The sequence below is a fragment of the Phaethon lepturus genome, unplaced genomic scaffold, assembly GCF_000687285.1.
Source record: "Phaethon lepturus isolate BGI_N335 unplaced genomic scaffold, ASM68728v1 scaffold2772, whole genome shotgun sequence".
NCBI lineage: Eukaryota > Metazoa > Chordata > Aves > Phaethontiformes > Phaethontidae > Phaethon > Phaethon lepturus.
Genome location: NW_010522425.1, coordinates 1 through 26,471, shown reverse-complemented (window position 1 = coordinate 26,471; position 26,471 = coordinate 1). Strand labels below are relative to the sequence as shown.

Below are 26,471 nucleotides of genomic sequence, written 5' to 3'. Positions count from 1 at the left end.
AGATTGGGTGAGGAATGTGACAGGCAACAAAACTCCTTCAAACTAATGTATAAAAGTGTTACCACATACCATACCACAGTTCTGTTCTCAGAAAGAAGGTCGGCCAGGGAAACTGCCTTGGCCAAGGCTTTCAAGATTCCCCAACTTCCTCTGATTCTTTTTTATGAGTTGTTATACCTGTATGTTCTCAACATGTCCCACTGCTGTCAAATCTACAGCTCGGGGTAGTTTTTCTGTGATGAGGCAGGGAGAAAAGCCTTAAGGTTTTGCCCCCCCTTTTTTTTTTTTTTTATGCTTTAGAATTTTTACTTCAGGCTTGCTGGGTGAATCTCAGAGGCTCACATCCTAAAAAATGCTTTTTGTTATTTTCTCAGCCTTTAAATAGTATGATTGAACAACTGAAGTTAATAACAGCCCTGAAGTCATCAGCAGCCATATTCACATATAACATAGACAGTATCAGCTATTCCAAGTGCTGCTGTTATCTCACTTCAGTCTACCCACTATTTCTTTTACTACTAGATTCATCTCAGTTTATGGGTTCATTGGTTCATTTACATGACTTGGAAGACAGACACAATTGCTGACTGCCACATTTATAGCCACAAGCTACTGAAGCACATCCTCTACCATACTGCAGAATCTGATCTTCAGTCTATAAAACAGTCATACAACCAGCAATGTCAGCAGCTGTGGACAAGCAGAAAACCAGGACATACTTCCAGTAGCAAACTTACTGAATTTGTGCATTTGCACAAGGCATGAAACTGAAGTCTGCCAGGTTCTTCTGCAAGAATAGGAACAACCAATGTTTTGACAGAAGGACACTTCTACAAGAGTTATTTCTATAATAAATACAAGTATCCTGAAATGCATTGTTCCGAAGAGGCTGGACTCCAGAGTACTAAGGCTTTTTTTCATACTCTGAGATAAAGATATAAGAAATTGTAATTTTTTTTCAGTGATGTTTCCACAGAGCTCAGCTATGCTTATTAGTTCAGCACACTCTATGCAACTTTTCTGCTCTCTGGAATAACATTAATGAAATGCAAGTCTAAATTCAAAGAGTTGAGCACTGGAGGCCTAAGTTTGAACAGAGTTCTTTAAACCCCAGTGTTGTACTCCACAACCATGAAAGGGTGAGCACACAGACATATAGTACTTTTATAGCAGTCTAGAAAATAAAATGAGGAAACACATGCTAAAAAACTAAGAAAAGGAAAATGTATTTTGGTAGACATTTCACAATGAAGGAAGTGGCTTCGTCTACTTGGTCAAACCAGGACCTATCTGCACATTACTTTAAACTCTAAAGCAAATCCAAGTTCCGTAATGATTTGTAGGTTAGGTTATCAATGTCAAATGCTGCAGATAAAATTGACCACCACTCTACTGTCTAATGTGGCTAAATATCTTTGACGTACACTGTTAGACATGACCACAAACTAGGCAGTAGAAATACCAAAGGATGCTATGGAACACCACAGAGCAGAAAGTGAGGTCACTTTACCAGTGGTCCAAACACTATTCCACATAAAAATCATCACGGATTTCATCCACTGCCATCAATGCAGTCAAACATTGAAAAGCACAATTAAGTTCCATGCCATTTAGCCAATTCACTTTTTAACCATGAATTCTGCAAGCAGATAGATCAAAGAACATTCTTCTTTCTACCACAACACTGCTTGCAAATGATCCTATGAAATTTAGTTGTTAACATTAGCTGGAAGGTTGAACTCTTTGGATCATTTATTTGATGTTTGTTCACAGATAGAATAATTAAATGGCAGCTGACAAGACAGATAACTACTGCACAGAAGCAGTCCCTTGGAAAAAAGTAAAGATACGCAAGATGACCTTTCATTTGTCAAAAAGAAACAAAAGATTTACAGCCAGTGGTGGTTTTAGTGACTATTGAGAGAATAGTATTAAATACAGAGTTACCTTCATAAGCGTGATAGTTGTAGTAGGCAAAGTGATTCCTTCTCCCTGGGGTTAGAAACACATGCAGAGGACCCAGGTGAAGGCAGCACCAGCAGAACAGATACCATGCAGAACATGCGGAAGAGGGCAGGAAAAGAAAAGACAGGAAAGGGTGAAACTGTAGCCACACTCATTCAATTTATAAGGATAAAAGTGCATTAAACTCTTTCAACTTTAGTAACTGCATAGAATATAAAGACATCAGTACTACAAAGTTACTAAATGAAACAATCCTTATTGTTTAGAAAAACGACAACAAGCTGTTAGAAGAAAAACATGAACAATAGGTCAGTCCCACAGGCAATGTGTGAAGGCTCAGTACACAGCATTGCCACCTGTGGCATTTTGGATTGTTTTTCCTCTCTCAGTTAATCGGTGTTTTGCTCCACTGCCCAAGCACGATGTTTTAATACTAAAGCAACTAGGCTCCACAAAGAGTCAAGAGTTCAGAGCACAAGAAAAGAAATCAAAAGTACTATTACAAGAACCCAAAATATTAATATGCAAATCAAACCTCAGCATATAGAACACAATATAAAATACACTTAATATATTCTGTGTACTGCTAATTTCATATGTGGGGTGGGGTTTTTTTTGCCTTTTTTTTTTTTTTTTTGGACCACACTATTTGACTATGAATTTAACCTTTTGTTTGCAGTTCCGGTCAAAGTTCAGCACTTATTTCCAACATTGCTTCCCAAAAGGTAAACAACCAGAGTTCAAATTGTCAATCACGTGTTTGGATATCTGAGTGTACCTAAGTGACAACTTAATAGGAAAAAGAGCTACAAATAACTAAATTGCCAAAAATGGAAGTCTGTATCAAAAAAATCTTTACCCATGGAGACAATAAAAGTTAAGAGTAGAAGTTGTATGTATTTTATCAGTTGTTGCGCTATAAACAATCAAGCTCCCCTGGCTGTTCCTAGATCATAAAATTAACTGTAAATACAACACAGCCCAGAGAGTTGTAATGATGCCAAAATAAAACCCAGCCTTGCTAGTGCTCTGAGGGTTCCATATAGGCTGAAAAATGTTTAGCAAGTAAGTTTGCTTTAAAAATTCATGTTCTTGTCCTTCTAAAAACGTAGTTTTCATGTATGGCACTCTCAAATATATCCCACTAGGTATGCTACAGTATACTTCTGAACGTGAAACAAATGAGATTTAAGCAGTGCTTTTCTGGTTCTCCCCCTAAATCACAAGATGACATGTTAAACTATTTTATTTCTTATCAAGTTTTAAACCCCAGAATCCAAAGGAAGTTGAAAATTCACTAATTTGTCTTTGAAACACTTAAAACTTCATACTTGAAACCATGCTAATAGAGACAAACTCTTAGTCAATCTCTTCTCCCCTTTTTTTATTCCAAACATTTGCTACCAGAATTTCAGTATTATAGCAATATGCAGCTCTACCTCTAGATAGCTCCAATTCAAAATCTGACATGAGAAGAACAACTGATGTGGCACTCACTTACACTGCCAACAGACTTTCTTGTGCTTCCAATGAAAGACTTATTTTTTGAAAATCTATATGACTATGTAATAATGTAATTTAGATTACTAGATAAACAGAATTCTTACCTGGGCTTAATTCTACTAGGTATGGTAGTTTCTCAGGAGGAAGGCAAGAGCCATAGCCAGACCCGTCAACTCTTTCCTTCCCCTTTAATGGCTTTCCATCAGTTATTTTCTTGGATTTCTTTGGAACATAATCAGGAGGCCGCCGTTTCAACTGAAAGACTAGTATTCCTAAAACACAGTATTATACATCCTTTGAGTCTCAAGCTCAGTGAACAAGCACACATCCAACATCTACTAATTTGTAAGTGTTCCATAGGATTACTTTCAGCTTATTAAGTTCCTGACACTTCTTTATGTAGTTATTCTTAAGTTAAAACTATTTAACAGATTAACAGCATACTTCTTCACAGTGAATAATTTAGAAACTTTAGGGTAAAATGCAAAACCCTTCTACTGTCTAAAGATGTATTACTATAAACAGTGCTGAATAAAATAGTAAATAACTCTAAAAGCACCTAGTATTTAAAGTGGCTGAAAACAAAGCACTTTAAAATATGTGTTCCAATTTCTTCCTTTACAGGGGGTCCACACCGTGGCTTAAAACGGCCAAGGCACAAAAATCTCTTAAAGATTTTTAGACATACCTTTATCACTAGGCCACTCCCTGAATATCTGCAGTGGACACTCATCATCATCAAGAATAGTTTCTTTAGCACCTTTATCATCAGAGTGCTGAGCACCAGGAGGCAGCATGACCTAGAAAAGAACCATTATCAGTTTTCAGAGCTGTTAGTGGACAATTAAGAATATTCAGAGGTGTAGCTTCTGATGATTTTTTTTGTTTCATTCATAACAAGCATAAAGCAAAGGAATCTTAATAACTTGAATACATTTTGCTTTCTCACTCTCTCTCTCTCTTGCCTCTTGTTACATTTAAATCCCACTTCCCAGAACACCAGATACATTCAAAAAGCAAAGGAAAGCAAGTTAGACTCAAGGTAGGCGCGACCATCTTCCAGTAAACAAAATTATTCCAATTTCTCAACAGCCAAGGGAAAAAGGGGGGGGGGGGGGGGGGAAGGAAGTTATCTGTGGAGGTATAGTTAAAAGAATAAAGCTGAAGTTTCCTTTATCTCACACACCGGGATCAGCCTTTCATTCTGCTAATGCAACACAGAAGTATCTTTAGAAATGAGAAGACAAGTTGTCAAAGAGAATGTCGTGATACCTCCTGCATCACTGCCTTATGCAACCTTTATCTGGCCTACACAGAGGCTAAAGGCACAACTGGAGCATTTCACACAATTGTTTCATGCTGTCTAGCTTTAAGGAGCAACCAAAACTAAGTATACTTTGGGAACAGAATCACCAACTCTTCATACCTTTTACAGCTATATCCTTATGAGGCAGAGGAAGGGGGAAACATTGACTCACGAGTTCTGAGTCTAAAGGAGACACAGCCTGTGATTTCATGTACATTTGCATTACTGCTCCCCACAGCGATCACGCATAAAAAACAGTGACAGGCAGTATTACAGTGCGTAAGTACCTTCTAAGTTAAAGATACATCTTTGAAAGCTGAATAAAAATTTTAAAAAATATACATTTTGCTCCCTCATTTGTGATCCTAACAATGTTATTAAAATTCATAGACAGCTCTATTTTAAACAAACTACTCAAAATTATTCCCATCTCTGAACTATGACCCAGGTAACAACCTTCTGAAGTAATGCAGCTGTTGCCTACTGCACCCTACGATGGTGCAGCCCTCCAGAGGCTTTCCACTCTTACTTGTCGCCTCTGCTCCACACCCACTTCAGTGTTAACTAAGTTCTCACAGATACACCTCAAATGCTCTTTCATCTTCTTCCAAGCAGGAAACAAGTACATTTAAGATCAAAAGTATGTAATCGGGTCATTGGTCTTTCCTAAAACATTTTCTATGCAAAACCTGGCTAAACATAGGACTAATTAAATTATCTTTAATTAGATTTTCAACTAGACAAGGTATTGTAAAATGAGGAAAACATTAAAATGTATAAACCGAAGGGAAACAGAGACACATCTACATTCAAATCTTATCTTGCCAAACCACTCTTTTCTATTTCACATCTCAGATTTTAAAACCAATTATACCTACAGGATAATTTTGAATAGCTAATTAAAGTAACACTGTGTTTCAAGCCTTATTCAACAAGCAACAATTCTTAAATTCCAAAGCCCTCGAGACAGAATGTAACTCGTTACAACACAAGAACTACATGCTGCAGTACACATACCAGGGGCTGACCAATACTGGACTGGGGAACAAGCCAAAGAAAACCCAAATGCAAAGAAATGAGAGGACAGATGAGACAAATACACAGGTGCTACTACTTGACCCTGATATTACTTCTGTATTGGAACTTGGATGAGCATCTGTACTTAGCACTGGGCTTCATGGCAGCAATGGTAAACGAGACAAGTTAGAAGAGGGGTCACAAAAGCACTAATCCCCTCGCCCTCCTAGCCAGTTACCATTCCTCCCATCTCCCAGAAGTGTGAGCCAAAAACTCAGACATACCTCACTTAAAAAAAGTATGTGACTTAACCTGCGGAGAGGCACAAAACACCACATCTGAGCTTATGCAGGCCAGGTGGCTTCTAATCATGATGAAGCCATTTTAGAAAAATCTCTGTTTTAGGCGAATACTGCCTCAGTGTCACCCACAAAGCTGAAATTCCTACATTTTAAAATAACGGAAGAACATGGTAACAAGTGTGTATTATGATTGGGTTTTGGCTCATGGGTAGAGATTTGCTTTCATTTTGAAAGACAGAAGATGCAGTTAAATATCCTTTCATGAATTTGAATCCATACAGACTGCTGACATCAGGCACAGACATTTCTCTGATTTCTGCAACAGCATAGGAAATGGAGATGGGTAAAACCAGCTTAAGATCACAAGTCTTGAAAGCAGGTTGTCAGCTGACAACCTACGAACTGAAACAAACTCATAACAGATAATTAGAAACTATATACTCTGTTTTCTCATAATTGCATTCATGAGTATATACAAATTATCATAAAGGCATTCCAATCTCTATTTATTCATTTAAAATGCAGTGAAACATGCAGAAACGACAAGCTAAGAAATGTAAATGAAGTCCATAGCAACTTAGGACTTAAACTTCCAAGGTGTTTGCTGGGATAAACAAGTAACAGAAGATAACACTCAAATACTTGAGCCCCCTGTGATAAGCAATAGCTACAGATCAAGGTATCAGATCTATCCTTAGCGAAGTTTCACAGAAGAAAACGCATGCTACAATAGGTCTTCAATAAACTCTTTTGTCATTTTGATGTTTTTCATTTAAAAAACTCTCATCTAATGTATGTTTTAATATATCTGCTTATTCAAATGAATTAATCCTCAATTTTCCTTACAAGTTGGGCACACAGGCTCTGCATATGCCCCTGAAAAAAAAAAACAAACAAAAACCAATGGAACTTGCTAAAAATTATTTAATGCCTCATGTCTGTTACGTCTATTTCTTAAAAAAAACAAAAACCAAAAACTAATCACCATGAACTGCATGTTTTTGCTTGACCATGTTGGTCTCTTCTCCCAAGTAACTACCGATAGGATGAGAGGAAATGGCCTCAAGTTGCTCCAGGGGACATTTACATGAGATATTAGGAAAAATTTCTTTATGGAGAGGGTGGTCAAGCATTGGAACAGGCTGCCCAGGGAGGTGGTGGAGTCACCATCACTGGAAATGTTCAAAAAACGTGCGGATATGGCACTTCAGGACATGGTTTAGGGGGCAGTTGATGGTTGGACTTGATGATCTTAAAGGTCTTTTCCAACCTTAATGCTTCTGTAATTCTGTGTGACATTACAAAAAGTTATTTATGCCTTATGCTCAAGTAAAAAATAAGAGCATGCTAAAACAAAAGTCTAATCAAGATGCTACTTTAAGAGTTAACTGCCTCAAGTCTTACACCCCAAGTGAATATGCACAGGTAGCTTGGTAGACTGTCTAATTAATGTGACATCTTCAGATATGTGCAGTGAAGCCCGTATTATTCAGGGAAACTCAAACCAAGCAAAGCAAAACAAACAAAATGTATATTGGAACAAACTTGTATTTACTTGATTACACAGAAAAGCACTTTAAAAGTGAGTATAAAAGGTACAGCCTGATACACTACAAGATACACTTTGAAAGCAAGCAACTAAGAGGAAACTGTCATTTACAGCAAAAGCTGTCAATGGTGTTAAGAGAAATTCTTAGAATATTTGTCTTTCAAATGAAACTTCATAAATGAGTGAACTTTATTACAGGTACTTGTGCAGCCTTATAAAGGTCTTCTCATGTAACTTAAAATCCATCTTAATAGTTAAGTAAATGTCAACTGCTTGTCTTCTTTGAAGACACTTCACCTGCCACCCGAAGAGAACAAAACATTTTAAAATACCAACCAGTAAGAAATTGAAGTTATATGTTCCACTATACACTGTTTTAAACACAACAAAAAGTAAAGAATAAAAACATGTGCAAGACAGATTTGTCTTCCACAGAACACTGTAAAGTGTCAGAAGAACAGGGGCAAAAGCCCCACCAGGATAAAGAACAGTTATGAGACTTCAGTGTAAAGGAGTACCAAAGGCCATGATGACTATTTAGCACTGTATTTCTGAGTTTCCAAAAAACAAAACAGTGATGAAAGACCCATCAGGCTAAAGCTAGGATATTTCAATGTTTCAAGCAAGAAAAGCAACTTCGTAAAATATTTGGCAAAAAGTAGATTTTCAAGTTAGGTTAAAAATACTCAACTTCCGTAAAAAAGGAAGGATTATCATATTTAAAACCCAAGTGCTGTATCAGCAGAGGCACTGAGAAAGGTCAAGTAGGTTTCAGCCAACTACAACGACTTATGGTGAGCAAAACAGAAAGGTCTTCTACACTTAAAGGTATAAAAAAGACCTCCTGTTAGCCAACGAAGATTACTGACTATTTCAAATGTAAACATAAGCATAAAATTTGTCAGTATAAAAACTTCCTATATCAAGACAAAATATTTTCCAGAAATGCTTTCCAGAAAACTAATTTAAATCAATTTGCTTCACAGCAAAAACTTTGTTAATGTTTCCCAAGATCAAAGCAACATTCCTTAGACTATTTTCTACATTAAATATCCACACACAAGATCAGAGAACAAGGGGAGGTTAGAGAACACTACCGCAACAGTGACTTGCAATAGTTTCCTTGGCAAGTGTGCATTCAGTTCAATAGATTACCTAAAATATAAATATTTCATAATATATCATAATACCCTTTAACTCTGAAGTAGACTGATGCAAAACTATGTGCCAAATTCAGACACAATGTCTCTGCTGTAGCCCACAATTCTTTCAAACCAGCAGAAAAATGATCATGTCAAGTCAGCAGCCTATTTAATAAGATCAATGACTGAGAATCATGAATTTCATTCATAGAACCCACAGTATGAAGATAATTGTCATAATTAAAAAATACATAGAAAGTACTTCACAGCCAAAACTGAGAATCTATTTTCAATAAGCTGTCATTAAAAAAATCTATTACTTACAAAATCATTCCCCTCTGTAATAAAACTTATGTAAACTTTTACTGAAGTAAAATTAACTTTCACAGCTGAGACCCCAATTATAGCTTAATAAAGACAAGGATAAAATGTCCAGAAGTTCATTAAAAATATGTCTAGAACTAAGACAAAATTGTTGAAACAATAAAAACTAAGATTAGTTCACTGTTACAAAACTACAAAAGCACCACCACTGCATGGTTTCCTTATTACTAATTAGAACAACATTAGAGCAACATGCCAATTCCCAGCTAATTATACCACTAGAGGCTGTAAGCACAGCAAAAGTAGATACTCAGGTTACTCAAAGATACCATCAAAAACAAATCAGAAAGCAACTTTAAGACCAAAGATACATCCCCATCCTTTAGAGCAACTAGAAAGTGTGGGAATAGCAGATAATAAAATCTTCCTTGCTGTTTTCCAGTGGCACTTTAAGCACTGGAGAAGGGGCAGGAGAAGAGATCACAGTATGATGAGAGACAAACATTTTTCCCTTTCTTTCATCATTTTAAGAAGCAATAAATCCAAGTTTATTAGACAACTAATAGCCAGAAATGTAATCCAAGACTGGACTCAAACAAACATCAAATGTTTTCAAATCTCACTATTCTCCTTCAGAACATGATGTGGACAGAAGTTTATAACCTTTAATCAGTACTGCCCATGGAACTTTTTGATAAAGCCGTACCTCTACGAAACAGCAGTTCTATACAATTCCTTTAGAACTCCTAAAACAATTAGATTTTTACAATAAGCCAAAGTTTCACTGAAATGTTTAATCTTTTCTGATGTGTAATGAGGCTAAGCTACCACTGAAAGGCATAAGGCAACAGCATGTAACACACACCTTTTATAATGGAGTTTGGACACAGCACTTTTGCCTCTGAGCAGATGCTTTTAGAACAGGGGAATTGTTTTGTGCACAAACACCACAAATTCAGGTATCCACGGGATTAACTATTAGTTTATACATCTGCAAACCATAAGCATACTTAGTGGTATATAAAACCACGGTGCCAAATACAGCATTATGTTACTGACTTTATTAATGTTTATCTGTGTAGCAAATAATAATTTAGCCAGATTGGAAGATTTAGGTTTTAAAAACAAAAAACCTGACAAGTCACTTTAGCATTCCTGAGGCTGTTAAATTAAAAAAAAAGAAAAAAATTTAGTCACAGAACTACCAGAGTCTTTCCATTTAGTTTTAAAGCTACTGCAAGGAACAAAATCAAATATGAAGCATCAAAAAATTGTGACTTAGTAACTTCACTTACACGAGCAATACAATAATCCTTGGGATTTTCCTTCTCCAGACCGTATTTTTCCAGTGCTTCAACAACTGCAAAGTCTGCAGTATCCGTAGTGGACAGCAGGATTGTCTTGTACGGTATATTTGGTTTTAAACTGTCTGCATAAATTCTCAGTGTCCCACCTGGGAAACAAAATTTAATTAACAATGCTACCAGAGAATAAAGAGACAGACATGCAGCCGTTTATTCCGTTTCTAACAGAATATAAGAACAAACACCTTCATAAATCATTTAGTCAATCCACTAATACGAGAGAAATTATGTAATATCCCTGAAATACATTTGTCTCCAACATTGGTAAAAACCTCCAGTGATGCTTTCTTTATTTCTCTCAGCAAGACTTTTCCCCAGTGCAGCACCATTCTTAATATTACCTGAAGTTAAAATGAAACAGTGACAACAACTGGATGAAGAACTGACCTTTCCCATCTTGACAGCAGGTTTGTGCCGACCTTCAAGAATCTCCCCTCTCTTTAAAAAGCCCATTTAAGATTCCCCTCACAGGTGATGTTTTCTACACCTCTAATTCCTTCTTCACTACTCTTCCATGGATAGAATACATCATTTAAGGTTTTATCAGAGCTAACATTACTTCATTCATTCATCGCTGATGTTTATATAACCACTGTGATCTTTATCCCCACCCCTAAGAACATTAAATACTTCATCACTGACATTCACAAGATGTACCAGAACTCTTTGTGCAGACTTGAACAATCATTCCTTGCCATCTTGTATTTGTGTTACTGATTGCATTTTTACATTCAGGTCATTCAGCTTGTTCTTCGTAAAGTGAGTGACATCTATTTCAGAACACTTCCTCGCTTTGTCTGTTTAATCACTTTAATTCTGTCCTTCCTTCTTTCCTGGTTTAGCACTGTTAGCAAGATCAATGAGCATATTCTCTCCCATCAATTTGCCCATCACTGAAAGCTTTTACTTGCACTAGTCACAGAACACACTCCTGTGGAATCACAAATTCTTCATTCAGTTAGACCATAGATAAATTAACTGTGAAATACAAAAAACGTTGGAGAAAGCAGATGTCAAATTTATAGGAGTTGCTGGCCTTAAAAAATACTCTCTCAGCAAACAGTTTACTGTTTACAGCTTAACCAGAAGAAATCTAAGTACCTGAGTCTGGTCTGCCATCTGAACTGCGAAATTCCTGCATTCTCTTCTCTAGTTTTTGCTGACGCCGCCGTTTCATAACCACCTCAGGATTGGATATTGTGCGAGTGAAGCTGGTCTCAGGCATATCTTTGTAAACCTCAGCTGCAAGGCGAGAATTCTCACTGCCAAGTGCATTTAAATAAAAAGAAAAAATTGCCATTAATAGCTTACAATACATATATCCTCATGACTTCATGAAGAATAAAAGGGAAGAAGAATCCATACACATAAGGGCTCAATTAAGTTATTGTGAGATGGTTTCTACATGAACTTCACTTTTGCTAGAATTAAGACTGTTCATGTACCCGTGCCCACCTGAAACAGACAACAACCAATTTAAGTATAGATGGTTGCTAGTTTTCAAAGAAAAAAGAACCCTTTTACCTCTTAGGGAAAAAAAAACCACAAACACCAAAAGGCATTAAAGAAACTTTACATTATATGCCTAACATTATGCTGATTTCCAAATATTGCAAATCATGTGGAAAGAGAGTTAACATGTGCTTGCAGCTCACGCTTTTTCTTTTGCTAGTGCACTTACATGCAAGTCTATTCTAATTTTAAAAAGTTAAGATCAAGCTAAGTAATGGCACAGAATACTGGAAGGATCATGCTAACATCTGAAGAACACTGCAAACATCCATGCAGAGCAGTAGTATACATATGAAAAACAATCATGAACTCAAAACAAGAAAAAAATTAATAAATAAATGTATCAAGCTGAGCAGCTGAATCCTCTATTATATATCAACCAGCCAACTAATTTCGTTCATCTCTGAGAATCTGTTACCAATTAGTAAGTTTTCATCATCCATTTTCTTTCTGGGTATGTTAAAAATCCACCATTAAAGATTTTTTTTTTTCTGGTGTATTACATATGAAACCTACAGAGTCTGGTACAGAGACAAAGTTTAACTTAATGCAGACTTTTCTCAGCTCTCTAATTCTACATACAGTTATTCATGTCTGACTCTTGTGCTCCAGTTTTCTGTACGAGGATTAATGTATGTCCTGCCTGGCCTCAATGAGTAACGTGCAACACATTCATGAGCGAGAGCAGAAGAACCTAGAAGACTGCCTATCAAAATAAGTCTTGGAGAAAAACAAACTGATAGTCGTCAAATATAAAACACCTACACATACTAATTCTTCTGGCAAAAGACAGAACAATCAAAAACAGGGAGAGGAATAAACCCACTTGAGACTAAATGCTCAAAAAATAAACATAGTGGGGAAAGTCCACATCACAAAGAATGTGTCAATTCCTGTAGAAGAAGAAAGAGGTGGAAAAAAGCTTACTTTGTGGTTTAAGAACAAACCGTGCAGCAAAATGTACATACAAACCACAGAAATTGCCATCACATATTTTGGTTTACGATCCCTATTGCAACCACGTCAACTACTTACTCTTGGAAGAAACAACAAGTTATTTGGTAGAGAGGGAGAATTCTTTAAAGTAAGATGTAGATTAGATGAACTGACCAAAGTTTAAAACACTTACATATCATCCCCATGAAGAAGTCTATCATCTTTATCTGATGCTTGTCGCAACGCCTCTTTTTCACGCCTCTTTTTTTCTTTTTTTTCTTTTTTTGAGAGAGTTCGTTTGAAATTCTGAATTACTCCCTCCTTTTCTTGTTTTTCAGGGCCATTACTCTGAGCCTTCTGAAATATATGAGTTTAAAACAACTTCCATCATTTTTAGTCCAATGAAAAGTTAGTATTGGTTTTAACTTTCCAGATAAATCTGATTAAGACATCATCACTAACATAAAAACAATACTATAGGCAACAATAATGCATTACACAGGGATGGGATTAATACTCTCCAGAATAACATAGAAGGCAAAAATAATTTCATATTCCAAAGCAGGTATGAACTAATTAAGCACCCTGTACTCAAGAAAATGAAGAAAGAGCAAAATTTTACTTGAAAAAGGCCTATTATCTACTTGGCTTGAAAGATTAACTGAAGGCTGCGAAACAAATTTCTGCATCCCAGTAAAAATACTTCACAATACAACACTGCACTTAATCTGTTTTCAAGACAACTGTGTTGGAGCATGAGGTAAGAATAAACTGCAGAAGAAAAAACATTCTAGAGAACATTTCCCCTATGGTGTATTTTTCCAAATTGTCCTTCCAGTGTTCTCTTCTCCAATTCCTGCTCCTTGCATACACAAGATACCTGTATCCTAAGCTCATTTGCCTTCTGTAGAGAAAATAATAGAAGATGAGAGAAAGAAGATGCAGTTTTTTGCTTGTATCGGGAAGGGAAGAACAAAGAGAAGGAAGATTGAAGATTACTTAAATCAATTAATAGTAATAGGAAGTCTGGTAGATGTGGTACAAGACATCATTAGGAAAGACATGGACCTGTTGAAGCGGGTCCAGAGGAGGGCCACAAAAATGATCAGAGGCATGGAACACCTCTCCTATGGGGACAGGCTGAGAGAGTTGGGGTTGTTCAGCCTGGAGAAGAGAAGGGTCCAGGGGAGACCTTATTGCAGTCTTTCGGTACTTAAAGGGGGCTTAGTAGAAAAATGGGGACAGGCGTTTTAGCAGGGGTCATGATAGGACAAGGAGTAATGGTTTTAAATTAAAAGAGGGCAGACTTAGACTAGCTGTAAGGAAGAAATGTTTCACAATGAGGGTGGTAAACCACTGGCCCAGGTTGCCCAGAGAGGTAGTAGATTCCCCATCCCTGGAAATATTCCAGGTCAGGTTGGACGGGGCTCTGAGCAACCTGGTCTAGTTGAAGCTGTCCCCGCTCACTGCAGCAGGGTTGGATCTGATGACCTTTAAAAGGTCTCTTCCAATCTAAATCATTCTATGATTCTATGATTAATTTTCTCTCCCCAACTCTAACATGGATGTACCCCCTAGTCAAAAGCATAGTGTAAATGTAAGAATAGCTCATGTACCTATACCCAAAGCACCTTTAAAGTTAACAAGCTCTAATTCCAAGAGCAACTCAAATTTAGTGCTCAGCCCAAGATGAAAAATTTGTCTGAAGACAGCCCACACTGAACAGCATGTTTTCCATAGCTATAAGCATCCAAGTTAGATATAATATGTAATTATATGATTTCAGGAGCTAAAGCCTGATATAATTTAATGTTTCATAGATTAATATTTTTAAAAAAAGGTTTTCTATGGTTGATGTTTGCATGTCCCTCCTTTTCCATTTGGAAGGAAAAAAACCCACCACACAAACACACCAAAAAACCTCCCCAGAAGGCAACAGTCTCCCATCAGTTTTGTTAAGAAACAGAACATTACCTAGGGAGGTAACAATTTTTAGTTACTTAACTCCCTCTAGCATACCCTTTTAAAGGCTCTGCAAGAGGCCAGATTACCTCTTATGTGTTTGGTATCATATACTATTTGAGGAAATTTCTAATTCATCATATTAGAACAAAGCAAGTTTTAAGTTCTCTGGGCATTACATGCTCCAGTACTAGACAGCTACATGGATCAAAGCATCACAAACCATCTGAAAGATCACAAAAATGCTGTGTTGCAAAGATACATTTTAAGTATTTAAAAGACTTGCTCTGGATATCAAAAGTCATCATCATCAGTTGTTTTCAAGGAATTGAAAGAGTAGAAAGTATGTGTTGCTATATAAATGAGTCACATTTCAAAACTGCTGTTCCCACTAGCAAACTCCTTCTTAAAGACTCACCTTTGGAGGAAGTGTATCATTTTCATTCTTGAGAACAAATCTTCCTTCTCGATCATCTTTGTTCCAGTTTAATTGTACAACAAGAGGCTTCTCATCTACATCTAATCTTCTTTCTTCTTCAAAAAAAAAAAGCAGTAACAGTTACTTGGCACCTCAAGAGCAAAGATATTTAGAAACAAGTTATGCTCTTAAAAAAAGTTTGCTGAACAGTACATATCAGTTGATGTTTCCCTGTTAAGTATAGGGACAGAAGGCCTGGGGAGGTAGAAATGTATGTCCCCTTTACAGCAACAAGCTGAAGCGTATTCCCTCTATCTACACAAGCAAAGGTCCACATAAAGTAGTCCTGCATACCTCCTTTGTTAGAGCTGAAGTCTGGGAACACAAGATTGTCACTCAGTAGGAGAAGTTGTATCTATAGTAAAAATGCTTGAAACTTTCTGATTTCATGAGACTCATCTTCCTTATTTTAAATTTAACCACTCTGACTTTTGCCCAAGAACTACTATTCTGGAAAGACTGCACAAAAATAAATCAGATTAACAAATAATAAAAAAAAAATCCATTATGCACATAAACTAGGCAAAATTTAATTTAGTTTATTACACTTATTTTAAGTATATGAAAAAAATCAGAGAGAGTGGTTAAGAAAATTAAGCAAGTTCTGCCATTTGGTCTCTCTTCTAGAAGTCAGAGACAGTATATATGAGCCACGTTTTAAACATCAGGAACTTGCTCTGCAAAACAAACCATTTCATTTTGACTACAGATACAGTGCTAGCGGATTTTTTAAAAAAACTGAAGCAGAAAAACCACATACTATTCATTGGTTAGATTAGTGATGACACATGTACTTTTCTCTAATCCCTTATAATTCACATCAAGTCACCATTCGTAGACCAAGAAAAGTGACACACATCCCAATAAATGTCCATTATCTCAAATTAAATTACTTTCAGCCTTTCAAAAGCAGAATTTAATGTAGTAACACCACTTGTGTAAGCTTCCAAAGTGTAGGGATTGGCGGACGGAAGATCACGCGCTGTACGGAAAGACTAGGGGCAGTGGCACATGCGCTAACCCAACAATGGACTAGGGGCAGTGGAACATGCGCTAACCCAACAATGGAAATGTATCGGCATATAGTGGAAAAGTACTAGCATATGTAAGGCTTGCGCAAGCTGGAAAATATGATAAGCTTTGGTGGGCGGTAACGAAGCACGGGGAGTATATAAAGCAACAGCATCTACAAATAAACGCCATTTGCAGCATCCTCATATTGGGGTCAGTGCTCTTTTGGCCCAGAGGCTGGGGACGCCTCTGTGTCACCTCAGACGGACAAGGGCTTGCCGAAGACAAACGGCAACAAGTGGTGACCCCGACGTGATGCTCTGAGGTGGCGGACCGCAGGCGGTCATTGGATCCGGATCATGGACGCAATCGTTAAGGTCGTACAAACTTGTGCTCGGGAGTGGGGTCTTTCCATGAAAGCAGCGGCAATTAGAAGCTGTCTCGAGCGGCTCCTGAAAGAAGGGGCCATCAGTAGCCCAGGGGAAGTTTTATTCCCCGGCAACTGGCTGCAATGTACTACTGCGTTAGCAGAGTACGCGATGAGCACCAAGAGTGCCAAAGAATTAAAAATTTGGGGGACGATACAAAGTGTCCTGAAACAGGCTCGGGAGGAACGGGATACCTGGCAGGCAGCAAGAGAAGCTCTTTTTCGACGTGATAGTATGGGCACGCAGACGACTCCTACAGAGCTGTCGGGAGACGGGGAAAATGACAGGCAAGGGGTGGTGGAGGAAAATGGGGAAAAAGAGGAATACGAGGATTCATTAGTTCGGGGGGAGGAGATTCCGAGGGGCGAAAAGGAGAGCTCCGAGGAGGAGGAAAACGGCGGAGAAAGCTATATACCCCAGGCATATCCGGTGAAACCTAAAAAAGAGGAAAAGGGAATATTATGCCCTCCTAAATTTGTTGTGCCGAGTGCTCCCCCGGAACCAGATAGGGCGGAGGCCTCGGAACAACCCCCTCGATACCCGTGGGAGGAATTGGAGCAGGCAAAACGCGGGGTTGAAGAATGTGGGGAGAAAACGGGTGGAACAGCCTGTAGGCCACCCGTACATAATGGAGGAAAAGAACGAAAAAGGGGACCAAAAGAGGAGCCGCGGGTAGTACTCGACCCCGATGACTGGATTCCTGGGGCCCTTATCCGTACGCAGTGGCAAGAACAGGATGAGGAGAGCGAGTTACAGCGTAGAAATACAACTGTGCCACAGCCGAAAAAAGATGGCGCCGAGCGGAAGTGGAGCGCTCCTAGACAAAGACCCCTTTCAGCTCTAGAGGAGGAGCCAGAAAGCTCTGATACCTCTGACTCAGAGGGCTCTGATTCCTTACAAGGTCTTACAGGAAGAATGCGGCAAATGGGGCGGGCTACGGAAACCGCAGAGCGGGTGCAGCCGCAGCGGTAAAATAAGGCTGAGGGTAAACAGGAAACCATAGTAGGAGAAATGTATGAGCTCTTGAATACCCTTGAACAGGAAGTGTTGCAACAGCGGAGAATGTTACAAGGGTTACAGATAGAAGCCAAAGGTAAACCGAAGGATATACCCCTAACCAATTGGAAACTTATAGCCACCGAATGTGCCCTGGGTGGGCTGAAATTTCAGGCGCCACAGGCCTACCCTGTTAGGGTAGCAGCCGGAGGCAATGTCGAATGGACCCCCTTAGATACGAAGACCGTGCAACAATTAGCCAAGAGCGTACAGGAGAACAGGCTAAGACACCCGATTACCCAGACGCTGCTAGATGCAGTACATGCGGGGGGCATGCTGCCGTGGGATCTCCGAATTTTAGCCCGCATGATCCTTTCCCCTACTATGGCTACGATGTGGAAAGATGCCTGGACTAGCAGATTGCAAATGGTGATGGCGGCCGCTGCCGCCGACCAACAACACCCCCTAAGACGATCTACCTTACAGAGGTTGAAAGGGTCTGACCCAACTCAAACCACCCCACAGCAGCAGGCGGCCATGCTGCGACCCTGGGAGCTTAATGCTACCTCTGAGGCTTCTAGACGAGCCTACGAAGACGTAGCAAAAATACAAAGAGGCCCTGAACCCTGGACTAAGATCAAGCAGTCCCTTAACGAGGACTTTGTAACCTTTTGTGATCGGTTACAGACAGCTATTGAGTCTGCCGAGTTACCACCAGAGGCAATGGCAGCAGTGATGTTGGAATGTGTAAAACAGCAGTCTAATGAACAAACGAAAGAAATCTTGAGAACTGCACCCAGGGGGGCCAACCTAGGGCAAATAATCAAATATGTGCTAGAGCAGCAAAATGCTATCCCACAAGCTATGATCTCCCAGGTAGCGCAAGCCGTGGCCGTAGCTGCCCGAGCAGCGGCGGGCCCTAATGGTAACTGCTACAAATGTGGCAAACCAGGCCATATGAGGGCACAATGCCCTGGAGGTCGAGGACAACCGGGACAACCCCCTGGCCCGTGTTGGGCTTGCAGAAAAATGGGTCACTGAGCCCGAGACTGTAGCAGACCTCAGGGAAACGGGGGGCGGAGAAGGGCTGTGGGGGGCTACCCCTCTCCGCAATTCCAGCCTCCTCGAACTCATCCTACCCCGAACAGGCACCCAGTGTATCAAGGAAGAGCACCGGGGGTGCACCCCGTGACGAGCAATACACCCGAGCTGACCCCAACCAACGAAACCAAGTGGCCTTGGTCATGAGCTGTGACCAACGGCCCAGGGCGACCGTGCACATACAAGGGACTCCTTCAGCATTTCCCAAAATGATTACTCTTCAAATGTTATTGGATACTGGAGCAGACGTTACTTGCATACCTCACCAATCATGGCCACCCTCATGGCCAGCGGGGCCAGCGGGCCTACTAGATGGGGTGGGCGGATCAACGGGTGCTTTATGCAGTGAACAACCATTGATGCTACACCTGGAAGATCCTGGAAGACCAACATTGGCAGCCATAGCTACCCCTTTCATAACGGCAATTAATGAACCTTTGTTAGGCCGAGATGTGCTGTCACAGTATGGGTTTCAACTATCAAATTTAGGCTAGGGGCCACTGTCTATCTACTCAGTCTCGCCTACGCAATTCCCCTTAAATGGAAAACTAATAAGCCTGTGTGGGTAGAACAGTGGCCCTTGACCAAAGACAAATTATTGGCTGCACATCAAATTATAAATAGAGAGGTCGAACAGGGGCATCTGGAGGAAAGTTTTAGCCCTTGGAATACACCAATATTTGTGATCCAGAAGAAAGACAAATCAAAATTTCGTCTGTTGCATGATTTACGAGAAGTGAATAAATGCATGGAAGACATGGGAGCCCTACAGCCTGGTCTCCCACTGCCCTCGGCGATCCCCGTTAACTGGCCAGTGGTAGTTATGGACATAAAAGACTGGTTTTTTTCCATTCCTTTGGCGCCACAGGACAGTGAACGTTTTGCGTTCACTGTTCCCTCAACGAATCTATGTGAACCGGCGAAGCGATATCAATGGAAGGTGCTACCACAAGGTATGAAAAATTCTCCCACAATTTGTCAAGCGGCCGTGGCCAGAGTACTTGAACCATTGCGGAGGAGATTTGCCAATGCAATTATTATTCATTATATGGATGACCTGCTAATTGCTGCTGCGACACAACAACAAGTAGATGAGACGGAGAAGGAGATCGTGAAGCAGTTAGCCGATAAGGGACTACACGTGCAAGAAACAAAAACGCAGAAGGGAGATTCAATAACGTATCTGGGGACTCGAATTTCGCCACAGTCCGTAGTCCCTCAACCATTAAAATTTAACATACAGGTTAAAACATTGCATGATGTACAGAAATTGGTGGGAGTGATCCAGTGGGTGCGTAATCTGATAGGCATTCCTAATGAAATGATGTTACCATTGTTTGAATTGCTTAAAGGGAAGAGCCCATGGGAAGAACAACAGCTAACTCCTGCTGCAGCGGAGGCGGTGCGCAAAATAGAAGCTCTTATCTCTGAGAGCCAGTTGCATCGGTGGGATCCAAATCAGCCAATTCACCTGTATATAGCTATAACTCAGAAGGGTGCAGTGGGAGCACTAGCTCAAGGCGCTCCTGAAAGACCCAAAGTACTGTGGTGGTATTATCTAATCAGATATCTACCGCCTTCATGCCATTTACCGCAGCTATGGCACAGTTAATAACTAAAGGCAGGACAGCAACAATCCGTCACTTTGGAACGGAGCCCCAGAGTATTTGGCTGCCGATAAAAAGGGTTCAATGGGAAGAAATAGTTTGTAGACAAGATCATATTGCTATAGCCTTAGAGGGCTACTCAGGTGATGTGAGATGCGGACCCACCCTGGAACTATATCGACACCTCTCCATTTTACAACCCGTGCTTGGCTCACGAGTGTTGAGTGAACCTCAACCGGGCCCCACAGTCTTCACAGACACATCATCTGTAACGAGCACCGCGGTAGTGGTGTGGCAGGAGAAAAAGAATTGGAAGCGAGTAAAACTCACTGATCCCGACAGTAGCGTACAGCAACTCGAGGCACTAGCCGTAGCACATGCGTTGACTCTATGGCGTGAACGACACTTAAATGTAGTCACCGACTCCATGTTTGTCTTTAAACTCTTAACCCGTATGACAACCCCTGGATGGACAGGCACAGCCATTGCAATAATGCTGGAGGATGCATAACAGAAACGAGCCGCCACAGTTTCGATCATTCATGTTAACAGTCACAAATCATTGTCAGGGTATTATCAGATAGGAAATGATAAGGCCGATACAGCAGCTAAAGGGATATGGACGCTGACGCAGGCTAAAGAATTGCATAGCCATCTTCATATTGGAGCAAAAGCTTTGGCAAAACATTGTGAAATCCCCTTGACTGCAGCCAGAGATGTGGTGGCTACATGCCCTTACTGTCAAAAATCCACTCTATGGGGAGCAGGAGTCAATCCTCGTGGATTACGAGCTAATCAAATTTGGCAAACTGACTTTACGCTATGCCCATCACTGAAACCCCGACCATGGCTAGCAGTGACAGTGGACACTCATAGCGGGATTATTGTGGCCACTCAGCACATGAGAGTCACTGCCCGTGCTGCTCAGCACCACTGGACCACTGCGATTGCCTGGTTGGGACTCCCCCAAACCATAAAAACCGATAATGGCTCCTGTTTCACAGCGCACTCCACCCGAGAATGGGTTAAGAAATGGGGCATTCGCTTGATTCATGGAGTTCCGTATAACAGCCAGGGACAAGCCATAGTTGAACGAGCCAATCAGACATTAAAAGAAAAGATCCGAGTTCTTGAGGAGGGGGAAGGTCATCCTCAAGTAATCCCCAGTTATAAACATACTGAAATTTTAATGCGAGCACTGTATGCGTTAAATCACTATATCAGAGGGGATGAAAATAGAACGGTAGTAGAAAAACATTGGGCAATCAGAGCTCTGGAAGAGGGTCCTGCGATTTTAGTCCGATTTCCAGAGAGGGGAACTTGGGAACCGGGTTGGCAATTAGTAACCCAAGGAAGAGGGTATGCAGCAATTAAACAGGGAGAAGACCTCAAATGGGTGCCAGTACGGTGGATAAAACCAGATTTAAAACAGGCCTAATTACCTTGTTTTACTGAGTATTATATTGCAGGTTGATGACCAGCATGACCAACAAGAAAGAACAGCATAGAAAAGAGATTAGCTGCTCGAGCTGTGGAACCTGCGATCCCTGGGTGGACTTGCACTGCTATAGGTGTGAGAGACAACGCTGGATCCGGAAATCACAAGTCGGCCGTTGGTGTGATTTGTGCTTAATTGAGGAGCGTCAAACCATTAGAATCCTCCTGAGTACAGGACATGTGAGACACGATTCACTTCAGGAGGCCAGATACAACGAAGCTCGAGCCGACTGGCTTAAATGCTTGAGGAATGCTAATGACATAGTTGTATATACAACAACTGAGTGCAGCCACACGAATCTAGTACCTGTCTTGTGGCAAGTGCGGGCAGAGGAGTGGGAAAAGGTTAAAGCAAAATGCGCAAAAAGGTATCGATGGAAAAGGAAAAGCACTTAGCTGGGAGATACCTTATAATCTTGCTTGTGCTGCTTTATCCAATAAGTTGTAGTGTGGATTCTTGGGCCCGACAATGGGCCAAGGCTCGTAATGCAACGCATTATTGCTTACCCACAGGTATCTTTGTGGGAGGTGAAAGGAAAGTGCTTAATTGTTATGCATTTGTAGGATATACTATCCATCAGAAAGGGCGGCTTTGTCCGTTTTTGGAGGAAACATGGCCCCTCACTAATGCATCATGTGATCGGTACATGACTAAAAACATTACGTTAGAGCAGGTTAGTTTTATAGCAAAGCTCCAATTGTATAATGACACTTCACAGCGCTGGGAAAACGCTAAGCGTAATTATAGTGCCCTCAACGACGAGGATCCCCACTGCTATTCACTTCTTGGAATCAGACGATTTGAATGTGAATATGATATAGAGGGCACCAGAAGATGGTATATAGGAGAGGAACTTTTTACGACGATGGGAACAATCGTTGTTAAACACGAGGAGGAAGGCCGAGCTAATATAACCGTTGCAAACTCCACATCATTTGGTGAGGCTCTTTGTATGTTGTTCGCTGCCTACTTTGATCCAGACCAGCTGGACCCCTCTTTGATGCAGTTTTATGGCCCGATAGAGCCCGCTGTTCGACTATATGACCGCAACGGTACGGACAGGCGCCCACTCCTGATAGCTATAAATCCAAATGCCTCATGTATACCTAACCAAAACGTAGAGAATAAAAACTGCTCGTATCAACAGCTTTTTAGACGACAGAAGGAGCTAAACCTTACCTATGTTAACGAGAATAGAACAGAAGAAACTATAGATTGGTGGGAAATTCAGCAACCCGTTTGTTTTAGCCATCCTGTGGTACTGTTATGTAATGACAAAGCTTATAGCTGTCTCTCTCCTTACATTGCATATGGCCTTTGTAGTGTAGGATAGCTGCAACCCATGGTGGTTCCGCTGCAGATGCACCACTGAGGAAAAAGGGATCTCTTGCAGACTCAATTGATAGGAGGGGACGATTTAATTAATGCAGACAATTGCTATTCTGGACTGAATGAGCATCTAGAGCTACCACAGTGGAAAGGGCTCGCCGGATGGGCGACATTGAGTTTTGTCCCAGGAATTGGCGTACAACGCAATACTGCAGCCTTGGAGCAACTATCATGTGCCTTATTGAAAACAAATCGAGCAGTTAACACTCTAGCCAAAGAATTATCTGAAAGCCTTTTAGATATTACTAAAGTTCTTAGAGCCCATCACCAAGCCATTGAAGTTATATTTGAGATCTTACAAGCAGAAGGGTGTAGATCTAGACGGTTTCAAAACTTAACCTTTTGTTGTTTGACAACAGAGGATTTTGACAAAATTAGTGACAGAGCAGGGGCAATTCAAAGGATAGGTAACGATTTATTGGAGGTGATCAAGATAAAGCCTGTGGGATGGGAGTGGCTCAATGATATCGGCAATAGCATTTGGGCATGGATTTTGTCTTGGTTTAACTGGGAATGGTTTTGGTGGACTGTTGGCATCGCTGTTTGTGTTCTATTATGTGTATGTTGTGGGGTACCCATTTTTAGCTTGTGCTTGCAACAGCTACGCCGCAGAATAACCAATATAGCGCCTAATGTGTATTATCAACGCTTGGTGCAAACTACCGAATTGTAACTGAGTGCATGGGGAGGGGGAAATGTAGGGATTGGCGGACGGAAGATCACGCGCTGTACGGAAAGACTAGGGGCAGTGGCACATGCGCTAACCCAACAATGGAAATGTATCGGCATATAGTGGAAAAGTACTAGCATATGAAAGGCTTGTGCAAGCTGGAAAATATGATAAGCTTTGGTGGGCGGTAACAAAGCACAGGGAGTATATAAAGCAACAGCATCTACAAATAAACGCCATTTGCAGCATCCTCATATTGGTGTCAGTGCTCTTTTGGCCCAGAGGCTGGGGACGCCTCTGTGTCACCTCAGACGGACAAGAGCTTGCCGAAGACAAACGGCAACACCAAAGTACAAAAAAGGAAAAGCATGACAAATCTAGTTTCTCCTATTCCTGTGTCCACCACCACACACACCACCACCTTCCAATCTGAAGCTTTTTACTGGGGTGAGGAGACACAAATGCTACCAGCATCAAAAACCCGTTTAGATACCCAAGTTCTTCCCAGGTAACATAAAAGGATCTGTTTAAGAAACATAGTGGCTTCAGACAATACTATGTTGAACTTCCCCCAATTTAGCAGTAAAGGAACATATATTATAAGGCTACCTACAAAAGGCCCACAACAAAGAACAACTGAGGATGTAGTCTTAAGTGCTCCAATTTAACACTCTCATTTTCCCATTATAAATTTAGTTCTTACCTACTAGTCCTAAAAACAGCAGTCGCCTCCTAAATGTCAACAAATTAACAGAATGTCAAGAATAGCATTTAATAGATCACAATCAAAACTTACATAAACTGCAGGCCTGATATGCATACCTACATTTTGAAACACCACTCCCTCCCATACGATTAGTAGTAATGTACTTAGGAACAAAAACCCCAAGCCTTATGTGGTTCAGAAGCTAGGGACAAACCTAAAGATATTTTGGCTGGGCGTAGATAGCAAGGTGGTGTGGATTCAGGAAAGACTTCATGAATAAATACCAACCTCCACTGACATGCACCTCATAAAGCGAGTATTTAGGGGACGACAACATTCGCATGTCCGGTCGAAACTTCTCTGCAAGAGTTTCAATCACATCTTGAGTTGTGGCAGTACTAGAGACACGGATACATTTTGTTGCAAAATTTCCAGCTGCTTTGTCTTGAAAGTAGAATCTCATTACTCCATGAAACTCCAGATCCTGTAAAGAAATAAAAATACGAATCTGACTGTTGGCTAACAGTTATAAGGTTCAGAATTCTTTTACTATTTATTAGTTACAAACATACTATGAAAATATAAGACACTCAAATACTGCACTGGTTTTCAAAATTTTGAAGACCGTAGAATCTACTAATTAGGACACAATAAACTTTAAAAAACAAGGATATTTGGTAAAAAGAAATTAAAAACTCTCTATTACTGGAAATATTTAAAACTTGAATCTTTTAAGTATTCAAATTGGCAGCTATTATCAGGTTTACCTGAAGGCGGGTTAATAAAAACTGTTTTTTTTTTTAACTCAGAAATGCATCTTGAGACTGGTCTCAATATATTTTGTTACCAACAGCTGGCCCCTGTATCCCAAGTCTGTAAAAGTACACGTTAAATATGCTCAAGGAACAGCAATGTGTCTCAAAGAGAACACTTTCTGTCACAGCAGTCCTAAGCATCATCTTTTCTCTCCTCTTTCCTCCCTTTCATGTGTTCCTCTGTCTTATGCTGGCATCTGTTTGTCCCAGAAACAGCCTGTTCAGGAAGATGAAACATTTGATTTATTTTATATTTTCAGAAAGGCTAGTCTTTGGTACAGGTCCCTAAACACTCTAGGAGGCAAGAAAAGCTCCAGTACCAACACAAGGTGAAAGGGAGGGGAGAGAAGGACTGGCAACTGTTAACCAGGTGGCTACACCACAGCTACAACACCAATCTGTTCAAACTATTGTAAATCCACATCCTCAAATATTTCCCTTAGCCATCCGCTCCAGCCTACCAAACAGCAGGAGGATACTGTCTTCTCATGGAACTCCATTACTAGTCTGAACACCAACTCCAAATTCAAATTTTAGCTCCCCAGTGGTCTCCACCTGGCCAACTCTTGCCCCTTGCACAAATCCCAGAACTCAAGGTGCCCTGCACTCAGGGGGAAATCAGGAAGACTCAAATGCTCTAGCTGACATTGACAAGTTTACTCTACAGTTTAATAATCATTGCTCTTGTCTTCACTTTCTAGAGGCTCTGAAATAGATATATCCTCAGGTGTTGAGTACAGCAGTAGATTTCATGCTAAGCACGGCCCTTTCTAGTACTAGCACCTGATCACACAAAACACATCACAATGTTTCTTTGAACAACAAAGAACCTGAGATAATTAAATCCAGCTGGTGGCCAGTCTCAAGCGGTGTTCCCCAGGGCTCGGTTC

The 26,471-nt window shown here is 40.4% G+C and overlaps 1 protein-coding gene across 2 annotated transcripts in view; it reads right to left on the bottom strand.

Moving 5' to 3' along the window:
• MLLT4 (myeloid/lymphoid or mixed-lineage leukemia (trithorax homolog, Drosophila); translocated to, 4) overlaps positions 1-25,274 on the bottom strand; it is a 101,326-nt gene extending 76,052 nt beyond the window's left edge. Inside the window, exons 1-8 of one of the 2 annotated variants that reach the window (XM_010281796.1) lie at positions 25,055-25,252; positions 15,301-15,416; positions 13,114-13,277; positions 11,574-11,734; positions 10,404-10,561; positions 4,157-4,268; positions 3,573-3,740; positions 1,948-1,992 (exon numbers count right to left, since the gene is read on the bottom strand). In XM_010281796.1, coding sequence (XP_010280098.1) covers positions 1,948-1,992; positions 3,573-3,740; positions 4,157-4,268; positions 10,404-10,561; positions 11,574-11,734; positions 13,114-13,277; positions 15,301-15,416; positions 25,055-25,229 — 1,099 coding nt within the window. In that variant the 5' untranslated portion in view covers positions 25,230-25,252. Of the gene's footprint in view, positions 1-1,947; positions 1,993-3,572; positions 3,741-4,156; positions 4,269-10,403; positions 10,562-11,573; positions 11,735-13,113; positions 13,278-15,300; positions 15,417-25,054 lie in introns of both variants that reach the window. The other variant, XM_010281797.1, reaches the window with a different exon arrangement.
• Positions 25,275-26,471: the final 1,197 nt, after the last annotated feature.